The 17,347-nt window shown below is 41.6% G+C and overlaps 1 protein-coding gene across 1 annotated transcript in view; it reads right to left on the reverse strand.

The window, feature by feature from the left end:
• The window catches only part of ttc27 (tetratricopeptide repeat domain 27), a 220,596-nt gene that overhangs the window by 93,882 nt on the left and 109,367 nt on the right, over positions 1-17,347 (reverse strand). Inside the window, exons 11-12 of the mRNA XM_072580509.1 lie at positions 3,528-3,623; positions 2,969-3,091 (exon numbers count right to left, since the gene is read on the reverse strand). Coding sequence (XP_072436610.1) covers positions 2,969-3,091; positions 3,528-3,623 — 219 coding nt within the window. The remainder of the gene's footprint in view (positions 1-2,968; positions 3,092-3,527; positions 3,624-17,347) is intronic.

Below are 17,347 nucleotides of genomic sequence, written 5' to 3' on the forward strand. Positions count from 1 at the left end.
ACATGCTATAGTCAGAATTATGTGAGCCCATAATCAAAGACTCTGCAATTCCACTGCATTGAATTGTGAATGGTGTTGGGTAACTAAATGGAGGAGGAAGCTCCACTAATACCCCCATCTTCGATGATGGGGGTATTAGTGGAGCACAGAACATCAATGCCAAAGGCATTTGTTATCATCTTTGGACAGAAGTGCTAAATTGGATGGAGAATCCATCTCAAGGTTCCTCCTCAATCCACAGCATCACAGAAATAAGGCCATAAAACTGTGAGAAATAGGAACAGGAGAGGACCATTCAACCCCTCAAGCCTGCTTCGCCATTTAAAAGGATCTTGGCTGATCTAACATTCCTCACATCCATTTTCCGGCATTTTTCCCATAACCTTTGATTCCCGTTCTGATCAAGAAACTATTTATCTCAGCATTAAATATAAAAAGGACTTTTTCCCCACAGCTCTATGTGGCAAGGAGTTCCAAAGACTCTCAACCCTCTCAGACAAAAAAACTCCTTCTCATCTCAGTCTTAAATGGTGCCCCTTAATTCTGATTCACTGCCCTCTGGTTCTAAACTCTCCCCTGAGGAGAAACACCCTCTCAACATTTACCCTGTCAAGCCCCTTAAAAATCCTTTGTTTCAATGAGATCACTTCCTGTTCTTCTGAACTCCAGTGAGTAGCGTCCCAACCTTTTAAGCCTTTGCTCTTAAGACAATCCCTCCATACTAGGGACCATCCTAGCAAACCTATTCTGAACTGCCTGCAATTAAATAATATCTTTCCTTAAACAAAGCAACCAAAACTGTTTACAGTACTGCGGATATGGTCTCACAAGCACCTTATACAGTTGCAGTAAGACTTCCCCACTCTTATACTCCAACCTCTTGAAATAAGGGCCAACATTCCTTTAGGCTTCCTGATTATCCGCTGCACCTGTGTTAGCTTACGTATTTCGGGCACAAGTACCCCCAAGTCCCTTTGTATTACAGCTTTCTGCAGTTCCTTTCCATTTAAATAAAACTCTGCTCCTCTGTTCTTCCCTTCAAAATGAACAACACATCACCCAATTTGGTCCACTCCATGTGACAAAGGAGATGAGGTGGCATAGTGGTAATGTTGCTGGACTAATATTCCAGACATTTAAGTTAATGCTTTGGGCAGGTTAGCTTTCTAAATACTATCTATGATTCCAGATTCATAGAAATGTAGTTAACTCTTAACTGTCACCTGAAATGGCTGAGCAAGTCACGCAAGAGCATTTCATTTTGTTATTGATTCATATGATGTGACATCACTGACTGGCTACTTTTTATTACCTGTCTCTAACTGCACTCGAGAGGTGGTGGTGAGCTGTCCCAAGACCCAAGGCTTTGACCTAGTGACACTGATGTTGCAGTGATAAGCTACCAGGTCAAGATGGTGTGTGCCTCAGTTGTGGGGGCAAGTTGGGGATTATGGTTTAGGGGACAGAGATCATGAGCTTAGAAGATGCCGTGGTGACATAGTGGTAAGCTGTTGCAGTGCAACTTGTAATTGGTACACACTGTTACCATAGTCCATTGGTGGTAAAGAAGGGGTGTTGAAGGTGGTGGATGTGGTGCCAATCAAGTGTGCTGTATTGTCCTGAATGGTGTTGAGCCTGATTGCTGTTGGAGCTGCATCCATGCAGACAATGAAGCATATTCCATCACATTTCCATCAAGTGGGAGTGAGGAAAGAGGAAATGAGTTACTTGGCGCAGAATCTCTAACCTCTGACCTTCTCTTATGGCCACAATATTTATATAGTTGGTCCAGTTCAGTTTCTGCTCAATGGTAATCCTTGGATGGTGAGTGGGAGATTTAGTGATGATAATGCAACTAAATGTCCAGAGACGACGGTTAAGGTCTCTCTTGTTGGAATTACCCATTACCTGGCTTCTGCGTGGTGCAAATATTATTTGCCATATATCAGCCCAAACCTGGATATTGTTTGGGCTATATTTGAATATGGACTGCTTCAGTGTTTGAGGAGTCATGAATAGAGCTGAACATGTGCGTTCATCAACGAACATCCGAGTTCTGACTTTATAACGGAGGGAAGATGATTGATGAAGCAGCAGATGGTCGGTAAGCAAATGCTGGCCTTCTCAGAGATGCACACATTTATTAAAAAAGAGCAAAGTTTAGAAAATGTTAAGAAACGGCTGAAGGCACTGAAGACTGCAAAGTGTGTAGACCTGAGAGTATTAAAATAAAGGAAATCTCTAGAGTGTAGAATGCTAGTTCTTCCTTTGGATCGAAGGAATTAATTAGGAGAAAATGAGGACTGCAGCTGGAGATCAGAGTCAAAAACTGTGTTACTGGAAAAGCACAGCCGGTCAGTCAGCATCCGAGGAGTAGGAGAGTCGACGTTTCAAGCAGAAGCTCTTCATCAGAAATGTGGGGGGTGGGAGTTGGGGGGTGGCCCAAGGGGGCTGAGAGGTAAATGGAAGGAGGGGTGGGGCGCAGGGGGAATGTAGCTAGGAATGAAAATTAATGTGAAACAGGAAATTTCTGGGTGCCAAATACAGATTTTACAAAATGACACCAATCATTTGAAAACCTTCCTTTTGGGAAATGAAAAATGAGAAGCTTTGCTAGAAGACAAAGTTTTTGCACTGCAATTTCTATCTGAGCAGCTGTAACCGTTAAAAACAAAGAGTCACAGTTTTACTTGCTCCTTTTAAGCCTTTCAGGTGAACATCTCCTTTTTCATTAAACTTTCCCTCCCAAGATTTTGAAAACTTTTAGAACAAACTGATAAAATTAATATTGTATAGAGGTGGATTTTATATTCAATTCAATGCTAGAGCTCTCAAATTACTGAGAACAAGCAAGTTGAAAGAATAAATTGTTCTTATCTTCGTCTTTATTTCCATGAAAACAAAACTCTCCAGATAACCTGTGCAGAATACAGCCCAACTGTTAACTCCAAGAGAAGTGCTCACTCACTTTTCCATGTTGCCCAATTCTTTCATAGCAAATAACAACATCTTCCCACATCTCCAACTGCTCGAAGATCTGTTGAGCTGAGCTATTACAACCCAGGTCAAACAGAAGAGTCGCAAGCTGACGCTAATAGAAAAGGATAAAAAATAAAGATTTTAAAACTCCAACAATACATTCATCTAACTTATTGTTCATGTGACATAAGTAATATTTTCAATAATGGAGCTTTAAATGATAACTGCCAAAGAAGAAATTTCTCAACGCCTAAGTGAATTTAGATGCTAACTTTGTTGTCCAATTTAGTGGATTCTGAGACTGGATGACAAAAACTCTGAGTGATGAAGTGTCACTGAATGTAAAACAAAGTATAAATTTGGAAAAAGCACATTTCACTTACACTTAGTGGCTGTATTCTCGAGTCTGTATGTGTCAAAGTCTCAAAATCCACAAGGTTCTAACACAAAATCTAGATTGTCATCTTTGCGGTACTGAGAGAAGATGCTAAACTAGTCAGATTATGCTCTTTAGAGATGAAGGCGGCATTAAAGATTCATACACATACCTGAACAGCATAGTGTGGAGGTACTTGGCAACAGTAGAAGATCTTCAGGCGTTCCACGACAGATGTGGTCTTGTCTTCAAAGTGATCTGTAAGAGCCTAAGCAGGAAAGGTAAAGTAAAGCATTAACTTACACAGTACAGCAAGCTCCAAATCAGATAATCTCTGCTAGGATGGTGCTACATGTAGCAAAGTTGATCTCAGTTCCCTTCTGACAGGGTACAGAAAGTCATTATTCAGCATCCTTCTGGAATCGAGTAGGCATGTGAATAGTCATGGAGAATAGGATGGGGCACGCCACGTTTGAAGAATTTATAGGCAAGGCTTGTGTCCACATAATAGTCATCAGAGAAGAAAATAAAGTACATCCACTGCTAATGAACCAAATCCCACAAGGATCCAAAAGCCAACTACAATGAGCAATAAATATTTCCCAGCCAGCCATGCCACATCTTAAATGAACTTTACAAATAAAGGTATTTAAAAATATAGGAGCACAAACACACCATTGTGTTTCTATTTTGTTTCTGCAAACTGAGGAAAAAATCTACAAAAATACTTCAAAAAACTCAGAAGCAGAGATAGGAAGAAATTAAAATTAGTGAGTGATTTCTATGGACTGGCCAGCTTGGTCTTTCCATCTTTCTCTTAAGCTATAATTCAAGACAAACTTCTGAAGGTGACCAGTAAAATATATCTTACAGTACAACAAACAACAACAAGAAATACAGCACTCCAGCTCAAATGTGAATAACAGATCAATGTAAAAGTATGTTATGATTGCAGTTAGTGGTAATTTTGGACAAGTCAAATCCCAGAGTGAGCCCTGGTTTGATAGACCATTTTTTTTTGTTTACTAGGGAGGTCGGTCACTGAACATGTTACAAGAGGCTGTAAAATACTTTAACAAAAGAACATACAAATTTATCACACACAAAAAAAAACACAAATTCTGCCAGGTAACAACTATGTGAACAATCTCAATACAAACATCAGAAAGAATAGTTCATTCCTTTGACTGTAGCAATAACTTAGCAATTGATTAAACCTCAGTGAAGTGCCATCCTTATCTCCACACTGATACTTCTTGCTCAGTTGGAATGGATGCAAACAGTATACTTCCAGCAAATGACAATGCATTCACTAGATATTGTTTTCTTCAGTTTATTTCTTTGCATGAGACTTTTAAAACAAACCGTTGACTCAGTCCACTCCTACCATCAACAGCTTTGTCAGATACAGGATGTCTTTCTCATTGCTAGTTCCACAACTTCCTGCTTCTGGAGCTTTCTTATCAGTTGTTTCTAAAAACCTCAGGAACTTGCCCGAGCCCCAAATGTTTGGAGACTGATAGTAACCATACCTCTGCTGTTATGTCACTTCCTACACATGGACCGACTTCTGTCCCATTCTCTCTCTCTCTGCGATTCAAGAAAAACCATGGCAACTATCTGCCTGAGGGGGCTTGTTGGTCATTTAGCTAAAGCAGCATTATAAATGCTGTTTTGAACTCACTGTCCAAAATGACTTTCTGACCTTTAAAAAAATTCATATCTTCATAGAACTCAAAACTAAAATCCATTTTCCTCCACTTTAGAGCCCAAATTCTGAAATAACAATGGTAAGATATTATGGACTTGAATTTCAGGAGTTAAAAACAACTACATATTTAGAAAATCTTTCTGTACATATCACAGACAACAAAGTGCTGGATGTCTTGAAACATATGAAAGTGAATAAGTCCCCAGGACTTGATCAGGTGTACTCAAGAACCCTGTGGGAAGTTAGGGTAGCAATTGCTGGGTCTCTTGCTGAGATATTTGTATCATCGATAGTCACAGGTGAGGTGCTGGAAGACTGGGGGTTGGCTAACGTGGTGCCACTGTTAAAGAAGGGCGGTAAGGACAAGCCTGGGAACTATAGACCAGTGAGCCTGAAGTCGGTGGTGGGCAAGTTGTCGGAGGAAATCCTGAGGGACAGGATATATATGTATTTGGAAAGGCAAAGACTGATTAGGGATAGTCAACATGGCTTAGTGGGTGGGAAATCATGTCTCACAAACTTGATTGAGTTTTTTGAAGAAACAACAAAGAGGATTGATGATGGCAGAGCAGTAGATGTGATCTATATGGACTTCAGTAAGGCATTCGACAAGGTTCCCCGTGGGATGCTGGTTAGCAAGGTTAGATCTCATGGAATACAGGGAGAACTCGCCATTTGAATACAGAACTGGCTCACGGGTAGAAGGTGGTAGTGGAGGGTTGCTTTTCAGACTTGAGGCCTGTGACCAGTGGAGTGCCACAAGGATTGGTGATGGGTCCACTACTTTTCATCATTTCAATAAATGATTTGGATGTGAGCATAAGAGGTACAGTCAGTAAATTTGCAGATGACACCAAAATTGGAGGTGTAGTGGACAGTGAAGGTGGTTACCTCGGATTACAACGGATCTTGACCAGATGGGCCAATGGGCTGAGAAGTGGCAGATGGAGTTTAATTCAGATAAATGCGAGGTGCTGCATTTTGGGAAAGCAAATCTTGGCAGGACTTATACACTTAATGGAAAGGTCCGAGGGAGTGTTGCTGAACAAAGAGACCTTGGAGTGCAGGTTCATAGCTCCTTGAAAGTGGAGTCGCAGGTAAATAGGTTGGTGAAAGAAGCTGTTTGGTCTGCTTTCCTTTATCAGTCAGAGTATTGAGTACAGGAGTTGGAAGGTCAAGTTGCGGCTGTACATGACATTAGTTAGGCGACTATTGGAATTTTGCGTGCAATTCTGGTCTCCTTCCTATCGGAAAGATGTTGTGAGACTTGAAACATTTACAAGGATGTTGCCAGGGTTGGAGGATTTGAGCTGTACGGAGAGATTGAATAGGCTAGGGCTGTTTTTCCCCTGGAGCGTTAGAGGCTGAGGGGTGACCTTATAGAGGTTTATAAAATCATGAGGGACATGGATAGGATAAATAGAAAAAGTCTTTTCCCTGGGGTGGGGAGTCCAGAACGAGACGGCAGGGGTTTAGCGTGAGAGGGGAGAGCTATAAAAGAGACCTAAGGGGGAACCTTTTCACGCAGAAGGTGGTACAGGTATGGAATGAGCTGCAAGAGGACGTGGTGGAGGCTGGTACAATTGCAACATTTAAAAGGCATCTGAATAGGAAGGGTTTGGAGGGATATGGGCCGAGTGCTGGCAGGTGGGACTAGATTGGGTTGGGATATCTGGCTGGCATGGACAAGTTGGACCGAAGGGTCTGTTTCCATGCTGTACATCTCTATGACTCTATGTTAATAGGGCTACCTTTTGTGTGTCTCTCTCTCCCTCTCCGCCACCATGTCAGTGAGTTAGAGTCATAGAGTCTTAGAGATGTACAGCACAGAAACAGACCCTTCAGTCCAACCTGTCCATGCCAACCAGATATCCCAACCCAATCTAGTCCCACCTGCCAGCACCCAGCCCATATCCCTTCCTATTCACATACCCATCCATATGCCTTGCAGTACTGCTAGTCATAATCCAGTCATGATCAGTCATCCGCTTGGAATGCTCATGGCCAAGGGATGTGTCCCAGCACAGTTTGGGGAGGGTGCATCAGTCCTAGAAGGCCATCACAAGCTGTCATGGCAATCATGTACTGTCCGCCAGGAAGCTGTAAACACAGCTCATAGTCTGGTCAGTCTCGTCTAGGGGCTGCTCATCAAAGTTGATCAGAGGTCTGTGGTGAGTGGAAACTCTGTGATTTGTTTAACAACAGCTGATAAGGGTACAAGGAGGGCCTGCAGGGGCACTGCCAAAAGAGGTAGGGGAGTCAAAGAAATGGGGGAATGCAAAGGTATTCACAAGGTGGCCGAAGGCCAGTAATAGAGGGAGACTCAAGGCAAATTGGGGATAGGTCTTACGTTCTCAGCATGTTGCACTGTAGACACAGGTGTGCTCAGTCATCAGCTATGGGGTGGCCACTGATGACTCTTTCTGTCCTGTTCTCAACATGGATCATTTCCACTGAGAATCGTGCTGAATGTTGGTTGCTGTGACTGCTGACCTAACCAGGTGAAGGTGAATGCAGGAGGATCAGGGCCAGCAACAAGCTCAGGAGCAGGAGCAAGCCAACATGGAAAATGAGAGCACCCAGCTCAGAGAGGTTCCTGCTGCAATACCCCTCAGGATGCGGAGAAGACCGAGAGTCTTGGCTCCAATTTCATTTCCTGTGGGATGAGTAAGGCACAGTGTCAACACAAGCTCCATACATATGTCACAGAAGACTGTGACAGAACTCTGCAGGGTGCTGGAGCAGGTCCTCAGTAGGAATGTGAGGCCATCCTCTCCCAGTGGCTGTGAAGGTGACTGCCACCATAAACCTTCCTGGAACTGTCTCCTTCCAGGGAGGTGTTCCATGTGGGATATCTCAAACTCAATGACTGATGCCATCTCTGAAAGGTCACACCAATTTATTCCATTACCCCATGACCTGAACAGTGCTGCAGCCCAGGAGTTAGGATTTGGGAATAGAGCAAGGTTCTCACATGTTCATAGTGGCCATTTCACAATGCTGCAAAATTCATCAACAGGAAGGGGTTCCATTTAGTTAATGTTCAGGTGATCTGTGATTACCATTACCACATCCTGGAGCGGTGTGGCTGCTACCCTACAAACTACCGTGATTCTTCTTGGAACATTTCTTGTAGCTGTTGTGTTTGAGGGTCCAGGTGCCTTTCCAGGCTGGTTATTGAGGGAATAAGGCTACCAACCGTAACCAAGACTCATGACACTATTGTGCAATACCCTGACTGATTGCTGACCTGCATGCAATGTTCCCCTACTGGACCATGACAAACTGGAGGTTGTTCAGACAAGATGTAGCTACTGACAGGGAAAGTGTGTGGTGTGGTGGTTAAACAGTGAATAGGGTGAGTGAGTGAGGTTGTTAGCTACATCAGCTGTGCTGCAGGCACCAGGGCTTTGTGGCTGCTGTGCCATGAAGTTGCCAGTGAAAAGCAATATTGGGCTGCTAAAGCACAGCAGCCTTTCAAAGATGACCCAGGTACAAGGGAAGCAGTTTCACAACGGATATCCAGCGTAGCGTTTTGTTCTGGGAATAATATGTGGTAAGATGGGGTTGGAATGTGACAGGGGCAGGACAGGTCGTTAACACTGTGAATTTGGTAATCTCTCTGAAAAACACAACACAACTTGGACAGTCAAAATAAAAACATAAGATGCAGCCCAATTTGACTACACTCAGGCAGATTGTATGGGTCTGCTTAGACAGGCCTCAAGCCTAAACCTGGACTCTGCTCACCTTTCCATGCCAGAGAGACTTGATGCCCACTATTTGAGAGTTACTGTGGCATATGGTCATACACTGTACAGTGGGTTAAAACTTATCATTTTTCTCTATTGTCAGCTTGTTTTCTAATCATTAGAGAAGGAGATTTTCATAGTTACTGCCCGCAGGTCTCTCTGGAAACACAGGGCAATAAAACTAGAGTTACGTATGGCTTTGAGCTACAGGAGCAGACATTGACTACAAAAATCTTTTGCAGTCTGAAGCAATGAGGACAAAAATGAACCTACTAGGAAATAAAAAAAAACTGAAATTGACCCCTCCCATCAATCAAATTCCATGCTGAAGATCACTTAATCTTTCTCTTCAAAGTTATGACAATGCAGTGCATATTTCAGAGCAACCCTTTTGGAAAAGTCATCTCACAACATAACACAGAGAACATTTTTTTTAAGTGGAATACTTTAGTCAGTTCAGCTTAGTAATAGCATATGTAATTAAAGTTTGAAATATGCAGATTTTAATTGTCAAAAGTGAGTTTTTCTTTAAAAGAAGAAAGCTAGACAGTCATTTCCTGATTCAATACTGATAACATGTCCTCTTCCCCAAGGACAGAAGCCAAAGTCTTACATGCAGTTGATTTACAGAAACTGTCCTTAATAATTAGTCTCAGGATGTCCCTAATTAACCCTGCATGGAGGAATTGCAGTGACCTGAAAGAAAGGCTCAGAACAGATCTAACACAGCCCCATTGTCGCTGTTAGCCATCACAACCATGACCCAGACTTGTCATGAGCAACACCAGGGGAGAACAGCTAGTGTTTAATTTTAAAGTGTAGCCATAACAAAAGATTACCAAAGGCTTTAATGTGAACTTCATCATCAGACACTTAAACAGCAATGAAATAGAAATTATGGCAGGATTTCTTCACATTTCTGATGAATAACTTGATTGTGTGTGCCATAAGATTGGCCAAAGGCACTTTAATCACTATCTAGAACAGCTTCTGGTTACTCAAGTAATGTAACAGCTCAATTTGATGCAATGAAATTACTGACAGATAATGTGCTCGACTTAAGGGAGAAAATCAAAGTTAGGAATAAGAAGGAAGCCAGCCCAAATTAGCTAGTCAGAAAAATTCACAAGCAGATTGATAGATCAGCAGTGCAAAGTCCAAGATTATGGTCAAGCAGAAAAAATAAAGACGTCCAATGTACAGTGAAAATGAAAATACAATACAGCATAGGAATAGACCCTTCGGCCCACTTATTGCCATGCATGGTTTCTATCCCTCTGTTCATTTCCTGTTCATCTGCCTATCAAGATCCACCTTAAACATTGCTAATGTGTCTGCTTCCATCACCTCCACTGGTTGAGCACCCACTCTGGGTGAAAACTATTCCCTGCACTTCTCCCCGAAACCTTCCCTTGCTCTCACCTTGAACCTGTGTCCTCTTGTAGTTGACCTTTCCACCCTGGGAAAAAGCCTCTGACCATCCGCCCTATCTATGCCTCTCATAATTTGTGTTGACCTCTATCAGGTCACCCCTCAGCCTCCGTCTTTCTAGTGAAAACAATCCAAGTTTATCTAACCTCTCATCATAACTCAAACCCTCCAAACTAGGCAACATCCTGATAAGCCTTCTCTGCACCCTCTCCAAAGCATCCACGTCCTTCTGGTAGTGTGGCAATCAGAAGTGCAGGCAATACAGGTAGTTCTTCTATAATGCGATGGCTGTATTCTTCTGTAGCCCCACATTATAGAAAAATCGCGCTTTCGACACAGTGCTTAAAATGTTGGCAATGTAATCATGTTACAGGCAACGCATGTTTTAAAGTTGTTGCTTTAGAAACTGTGTCCCCAATTCATCAATTGCATTACAGCGAACTAACGTTAATGAAACGTGCATTATAGCAGAACGATTTGTATTCCAAATGTGGCCTAAAGCTTTGTACAACTGTAACATAACCTGGAGAAAGTGAGGACTGCAGATGCTGGAGATCAGTGCTGAAAAAAGTGTTGCTGAAAAAGCGCAGCAGGTCAGGCAGCATTAAAGGAGCAGGAGAATCGACGTTTTGGGCATAAGTCCTTCTTCTTCTGAAGGGCTTATGCCCAAAACATTGATTCTCCTGATCCTTTGATGCTGCCTGACCTGTAACATAACTTGCCAACTTTGACATGCGATGCTCCGGCCAATGAAGGCAAGCGTGCTGTATGCCTTCTTAACCACCTAATCCACCTTTGTTGTCATTTTCAGAGATCAGTGGACCTGCATGCCCAGATCCCTCTGCATTTCAATGCTAATAAGGTGTGGAATATTAAATGAAAAATTGGTGAATAAATAACAAATAGTACTGCAAACCAATACAGAAAATGAATAAGGCTCTGCAAGAGATTAGAAGGATGATATAAATATAAGGATAAATAAAAAAGGTGTTTATACATATGTGAATAGTGATGTAAAGGACAGCACCACTCAAGGTTGACGGAAGGATTTTAATGGTGGAGGATGAGGATACCTTTTAAGAAGCAAAAACAGAACTGAGAACATAGTTGTGCCATGGGACAAAGTAGAACAATTGATGGAGCCAGCTGTTATAAAGTAATCGGTTCTGAAATAACTAGAAAGTTTGTTCGATCGCCAGGTTCTGACTGTCATGTTTGACAAATTTAATGCAGATTTTGAAGAAGTAACCAATAATAGGAATGTAGTCAATGTATGTTTCCCAATAGAAATGTACAGTGCATCACAAAAAGAATTAACAAGATTGAGGGGTTTGGTGTGAAACAGCCACATGGATAGAGGTTTGGCTATGGACAGAAAGTGCAAAAAAAGTGTTGCGTGCATTAGTGAAAAATGTACATCAAAGGTCAACTGAGAGCAATTCCATTCTTAATGTAAACAGGTGGTATATTGGGCAGAGTCTTAAATTTAGAACAAAGGTGGAGATTTGGCTAACAACAAGAAGAACTATAAAAGACCTCACAAAGAGACAGATAGCTTAGAAGAATGAGCAAAGTAGAAACTGGAAGTTAACAATAGCACTACGTGTTTGGAGGATAAACAAGAAAAGGGTTATACAATGATTGACAGCACAATGAACAGCAAGATCCCAGTGTTAAAATATACAAATTCATGAAAGAACATGCAGTCAGAAAAATTATTAAATGGAGTATAAATTATATCAAAGCCATCTCCAGTGTAGAATTACCAGGAAAAAACTAACAATAGGAAACTATAGCTAAAAGGAAAAAGTAAAACACTTGAACTGTTTTCATTGGAGAGGACCAGAAGAGATTTAGTAAAGTCTTTATAATAAAAAATATTTTACATAGAGTAGGATAAACACTACTTGCTCAAATATAAGTGAATCTATAATAGGTGCTGTTATGGCAAAATTTAAGATATGAGCGAGGAGTTTTCCATAAAGGATTATTAGAGCTTAGCCACAGGGACCAATTAAGGCAACACTGGATAGACATTGGAAACTGAAGCAAAGGGCAGAGTTTGGGCAGTGGAATTAGATTAATACACCTGATGGAATAGAGAAAATAAACATATAACAACGCCCAGATTTAAAAAGACAAGACAACATAGGCTCAATGAGGAACAAGTTTAACAGTGGTAGTCCATTTACATATTTTCTGACCAACCCTGTTCAGAGAAGTTATGATGCACCTCTAGAGCAGGTGAGGGACTTGAACCCATACCTTCTAGTTCAGAGGCAGGGACACTATCACTGCATGGCAAGTGACCTCTCAGCCTTCACTATTTGATCACCAGCTGCTGAGGATTGAACCCATGCCCCCAGAGCAACTGTCTCTGCCTCTGAATAATGAGCCCAGTGACAATACCACAAGGCCACTGTTTCTCCACCCTCAAATTGTTAGTATCTTGTAGTTCAGCTTGTTTTGCAGTTCTGAACATCTTTTCAATGGGAAAATCAGGTGACCTGTAAGCTTGCTGAACAATAGAGATGTTATTACACACTCTTTAGGGCAGATAGGACTTGAACCTTTGCTCAGACGTAGGGACATTAGCAGTGCACCACAAAAGCCCCGAGTGGTAGTTCTTTTCATGCAAAGTGATGATTTAAAGCAAGAACAGATTGCAATGAGAGGCTCAGACACTTGTTTAAGTGATAGCCAGGTATTGAAATGGGAAGATTATATATTGATATACTTAAACGATATTATCAAACCTGCAGGAAAACTAATACAATGTCTATCTATTTCATTAAGGAGTATCATGAAATCTTCTCTGGCTTGTCTGGAACTTACTTTCATATCATAGTATGGACAAGTTAGGTAGAAGAGCCTATTTCCATGCTGAACGACTCTAATAACTTATCAGCCTTTGCATCCTGATTTTAAACTTCAGTTATAAACATGAAAGTATAAGTAAATTAAAATTTCAACGGCATGATGAGGATAATTTATTTTTATGCAGTATGTTAGGATCATCTGGAATGGACTACCAAAAAGGCTGTTGGAAACAATTTCTGTAAAAGTTTTCAAAATGGAGCTGGAGATGGGCAGAGGATTGAAACTCAAGGGAAGCTGTAATGTGCGCAATGGATCAAATGGCCTCCTTCTGAACTGTATGAATCTATAATGGACAAAAATAATATTTTCCTTCCAGCAAAAAGGAAATCTTAGGTACTCCAACGTGTAGAAGGTAAACACTAGAGTACTTTCATATTTTCAGTAAGTAATTAAAGATAGCAAATAAACTGTTACCAATCTTATGGAGAAAGAGCACAGCTGAAATGGGAAAAGCAGCAGCCAACTACAGCTGTTATGAGTCAACTCCCACTGTCTCAGTACATCCATGGAGCCTATAGCTGAGACACTAATGAGTTGCCAGCACGGCTGTCTACTATTTTAACAGCCATGAACTGGTATGCTACGGAACAGTGGTAGAAATCCACAGACGTCTGACATCAGAGGCCAATAAAATTAAATGCTTCCTGTGACTATGACCCTGACTTGTATCAATAAACAACCTGTAGCACAATTTATTTTTTCAATTACCCTCAAAAAGGTGGTGAAACACAAAATACGTTTCTCCAGCAAAAAAAAGTTGCTACAAAAACTTGGTGCACAGCAGGAGAACTGTGAAGACTGAAAAAACAAACTCTGCATACTATTGCTGGAACAATTTCTTCACTTTTGACATTATTTGCAAGTTCAATTAACTCCTGTTTTTGCAGCTCCTCCCCAAATTGTGGCTCCCAAGCAATGGCTGTGAAGTAGAAATGAATAGCTGCTGCCAGCACAATTCACAGGGTGGGCAGGAAAAGAAAGGAGGCTTCTCCAATGTCAATGTTGATTGTTCCCACCAGACAGATCACCTAGACTATGGGCAGGTGACACTCCTAATCAGTCCTCACTACACCACTTCCATGACATCCTTCCGATGATTTTTCCAGTTCCTTTATACGTCAAATACAAATTCCACTTGTTCTTTTACTTGTATCAAAGAAAAAATTCAAAATCTGGATTTCGACGCATTTCCACTTTTATCACGTGCATACTTCCATTCTCTGCTCTGATAGCATAAAATGGCATTTAGTCTTGTCAAGGTTACATACAGACTTTAACTTCCCTATGTTCACTCACCTCTGTAGTCTCTTCTGTTCCTCATTTGTCATGCCTCCTCAGTTGGTGTCATTAGCAAATGATACAATTATCCCATTTTGCCTATTTCTGATTCATTGACTGACACTGGGCTAAGATGCCATAGGTGCAGATCTCAAGGACATACTAGTAGCAATGTCTTGCCAATCTTAAAACATCAGAATACTCTTACTCTATGTTTCCATTTTTCAGGCATCTCCCAATTAATAGACTTCTGTTTAGATCATGGGTCTTATAGTATCCTACATGTCACTTTATCAAGGACTTTTATAATCCCTTTCCTTAGGATCTGATAATTTCCTCAAGACTGATTAAGTAAGCATGCATGACTTCTTGATGAAATGGACAGGTAAGATCTCTTGGTTTTTTACAGAATTAGTTCCCCACAGATCTTCCTTATTTTGACCTCAAGCCGTTTTCCAACTTACAATGTGAGGCTGAATGATTCACAGTCATCTGAAGCATGAACTTTTCTGAACTGTAGATCAACCAAACCTGTGGATCAAATTGGCTCGAATAAAACTGACAGGTCAAACATGGGATTTACGTGAGAACATTCAGCTAATTCAAAGCTAAAGAAATAGGGCAAGGATTCTGAACACAAGTAGCATGAATTATTCATCACCGAATAAACCAATACAGTAATGCACAATAAGGTTCAGTAAATTAAAAATAGTATCTTGATTATTTGATTTCCTTAAGAAGGAGATAGATATAGTTCCTAGGGTCAAAGTGACCCAAGATTATGGAGCAAAAGTGGGAACAGGGAACTGACTTAGATGATCATATTGAATGGCGCAGCAGGTTCGAAGGGATGAATGGCCTATTTAGAGTCATAGAGTGATTGAGAGTTGTACAGCTTGGAAAGAGACCCTTCGGTCCATCTCGTCCATGACCGACCAGATATCCTAAATTAATTTAACCTCATTTGCCAGCATTTGGCCTAAATCCCTCTAAACCCTTCCAGTTCATTTACCCATCCAGCCTTTTAAATGCTCCACCACTTCCTCTGGCAACTCATTCCAATCACACTGCATGAAAACGCTGCCCCTTAGATCCCTTTTATACCCTTCCCTCTCACTTTAAACTTACGCCTTCTAGTTTTGGACTTCCCGACTCTGGGAAAATACCTTGTTTATTCACCCTATCAGTGCCCCTCACAATTTTATAAGGTCACCCCTCAGTCTATGATGCTTCAGGGAAAATAGCCCTCAGCCTCTCCCTTTAGTTCAAACCCTCCAAACACAGCAGCATCCTTGTAAACCTTTTCTGAACCCTTTCAAATTTAACACCTCTTCCCTGTAGCAGGAAGACTAGAATTGAACACATTATTCCAAAAGTTCTGTTCTTATTTTCTACGGTTTTTGATAAATTGTAACTGGACTAGTAATCCTGGGACACTGGCTAACCCTCTGGGGAAGAAAGAAAAAACTAAATGCTGGAAACTTTTACTTGGAACTATTCTGAAGTCGTCATAATGAAATCAAAACCTTAACCCTTTCTCCCAAGACATTGTGCCAGAGTCTCTCCAGCACATTGTTTTTTATTTCAGATCTCCAGCATCTGCTGTACTTTATTTTTATTTGTGTCTCTAAATCTCTGGGGACATGGATTTAAATCCCACTATAGCATCTAATGGAAAGTGAATGCAAATAATAAATATAGAATTGAAAGCTAGTGTTGGTAATCATTACCATGACAACTATCATTGATGGCTGGAAAAATCCATCTGGTTCACTAATGTCGTCGTGGGGAAGGAAATCTGTAACGTAAAGCCTACACGTAACTCCAGATCAACAATAATGGACCCTAAGATGGCCCTAGCAAGCTACTCAGCAACTTATGATGGCTTCTGAGATCTCATTGCTGAGGTTCCCACATAAACTGCTGGATAGGTGAGCTAAAGGTAAAGTTACTATAGTCTCTGAGGACTATAGGATTGCTTTCTCATAACAGAGAAACAATTAGTGGTGGTTTGACCTGGAGGTCACTAGTCTGTCTACCTTGTCCTAGCAACCAGGGGAAAGTGAGCACTGCAGAATCTGGAGAGTCAGTCAAAATGTAAGGCCTTGGAAAAGCACAACAGGTCAGGCAGCATCTGAGAGGCAGAAAAGTCAATGTTTCGGGCATAAGCCCTTCATCAGGAATATGGAGGAGGGAAAGGGGCTGAGAGACTAATAGAGGGGGTGGGGTTGGGGCCAGGGGGAAGGTAGGTGAGATGGCGATACATGGATGTAGGTAGGAGATGACTGTGATGGGTGCTGAGGGTGGAGCCATTAGGTGAGAAGGAACATGGACAGGTAGGTCAGGTCAAGAGGGCAGTGCCAAGTTGGAGGGTTGGATCTTGGATAAGATGGGGGTGAGGACACTTAGAATAGTGGGACTATTTCAAGATGTGGTTGAACAGCTTCAGGGCAGAGGAGATGACCTGGGAGATGCAGAGTGAGAGTGAGAGAGAGAGAGAGAGAGAGAGAGAGAGAGAGACTCACTGAGATCTTTGTAGAAGGAGGAGGAGAACTTTTTTAATGTGGGCATCTTTGGAAGAGGCTTCTCTGTAAGGTTTCAGCAATTAGGACAAAGTGAGGGCTGCAGATGCTGGAGAGTCAGAGTCAAAAGGTGTGGCGCTCGAAAAGCACAGCAGGTCAGGCAGCATCCAAGCAGTAGGAGAGTCGATGTTTCGGGTATAAGTCCTTCTTCAGGAACATGGACAGGGAAGGGGGCTGAGAGATAAATATCTTGTCCAAGTAGTCACACAATTACAGCTCTGGTGTCACAAATATACATCTGGCATCCTCTCGATGCAAGGCTTTTGACTCAGCATTTTTTTTTAATAAGCTAAGTCAGGGAAGGCCCCTGGCCTCAGACAACATGAGCTGACAAAATAAATAACCCAATTTGCTAATA

The sequence above is a fragment of the Chiloscyllium punctatum genome, chromosome 11 (genome assembly GCF_047496795.1).
Source record: "Chiloscyllium punctatum isolate Juve2018m chromosome 11, sChiPun1.3, whole genome shotgun sequence".
Lineage (NCBI taxonomy): Eukaryota > Metazoa > Chordata > Chondrichthyes > Orectolobiformes > Hemiscylliidae > Chiloscyllium > Chiloscyllium punctatum.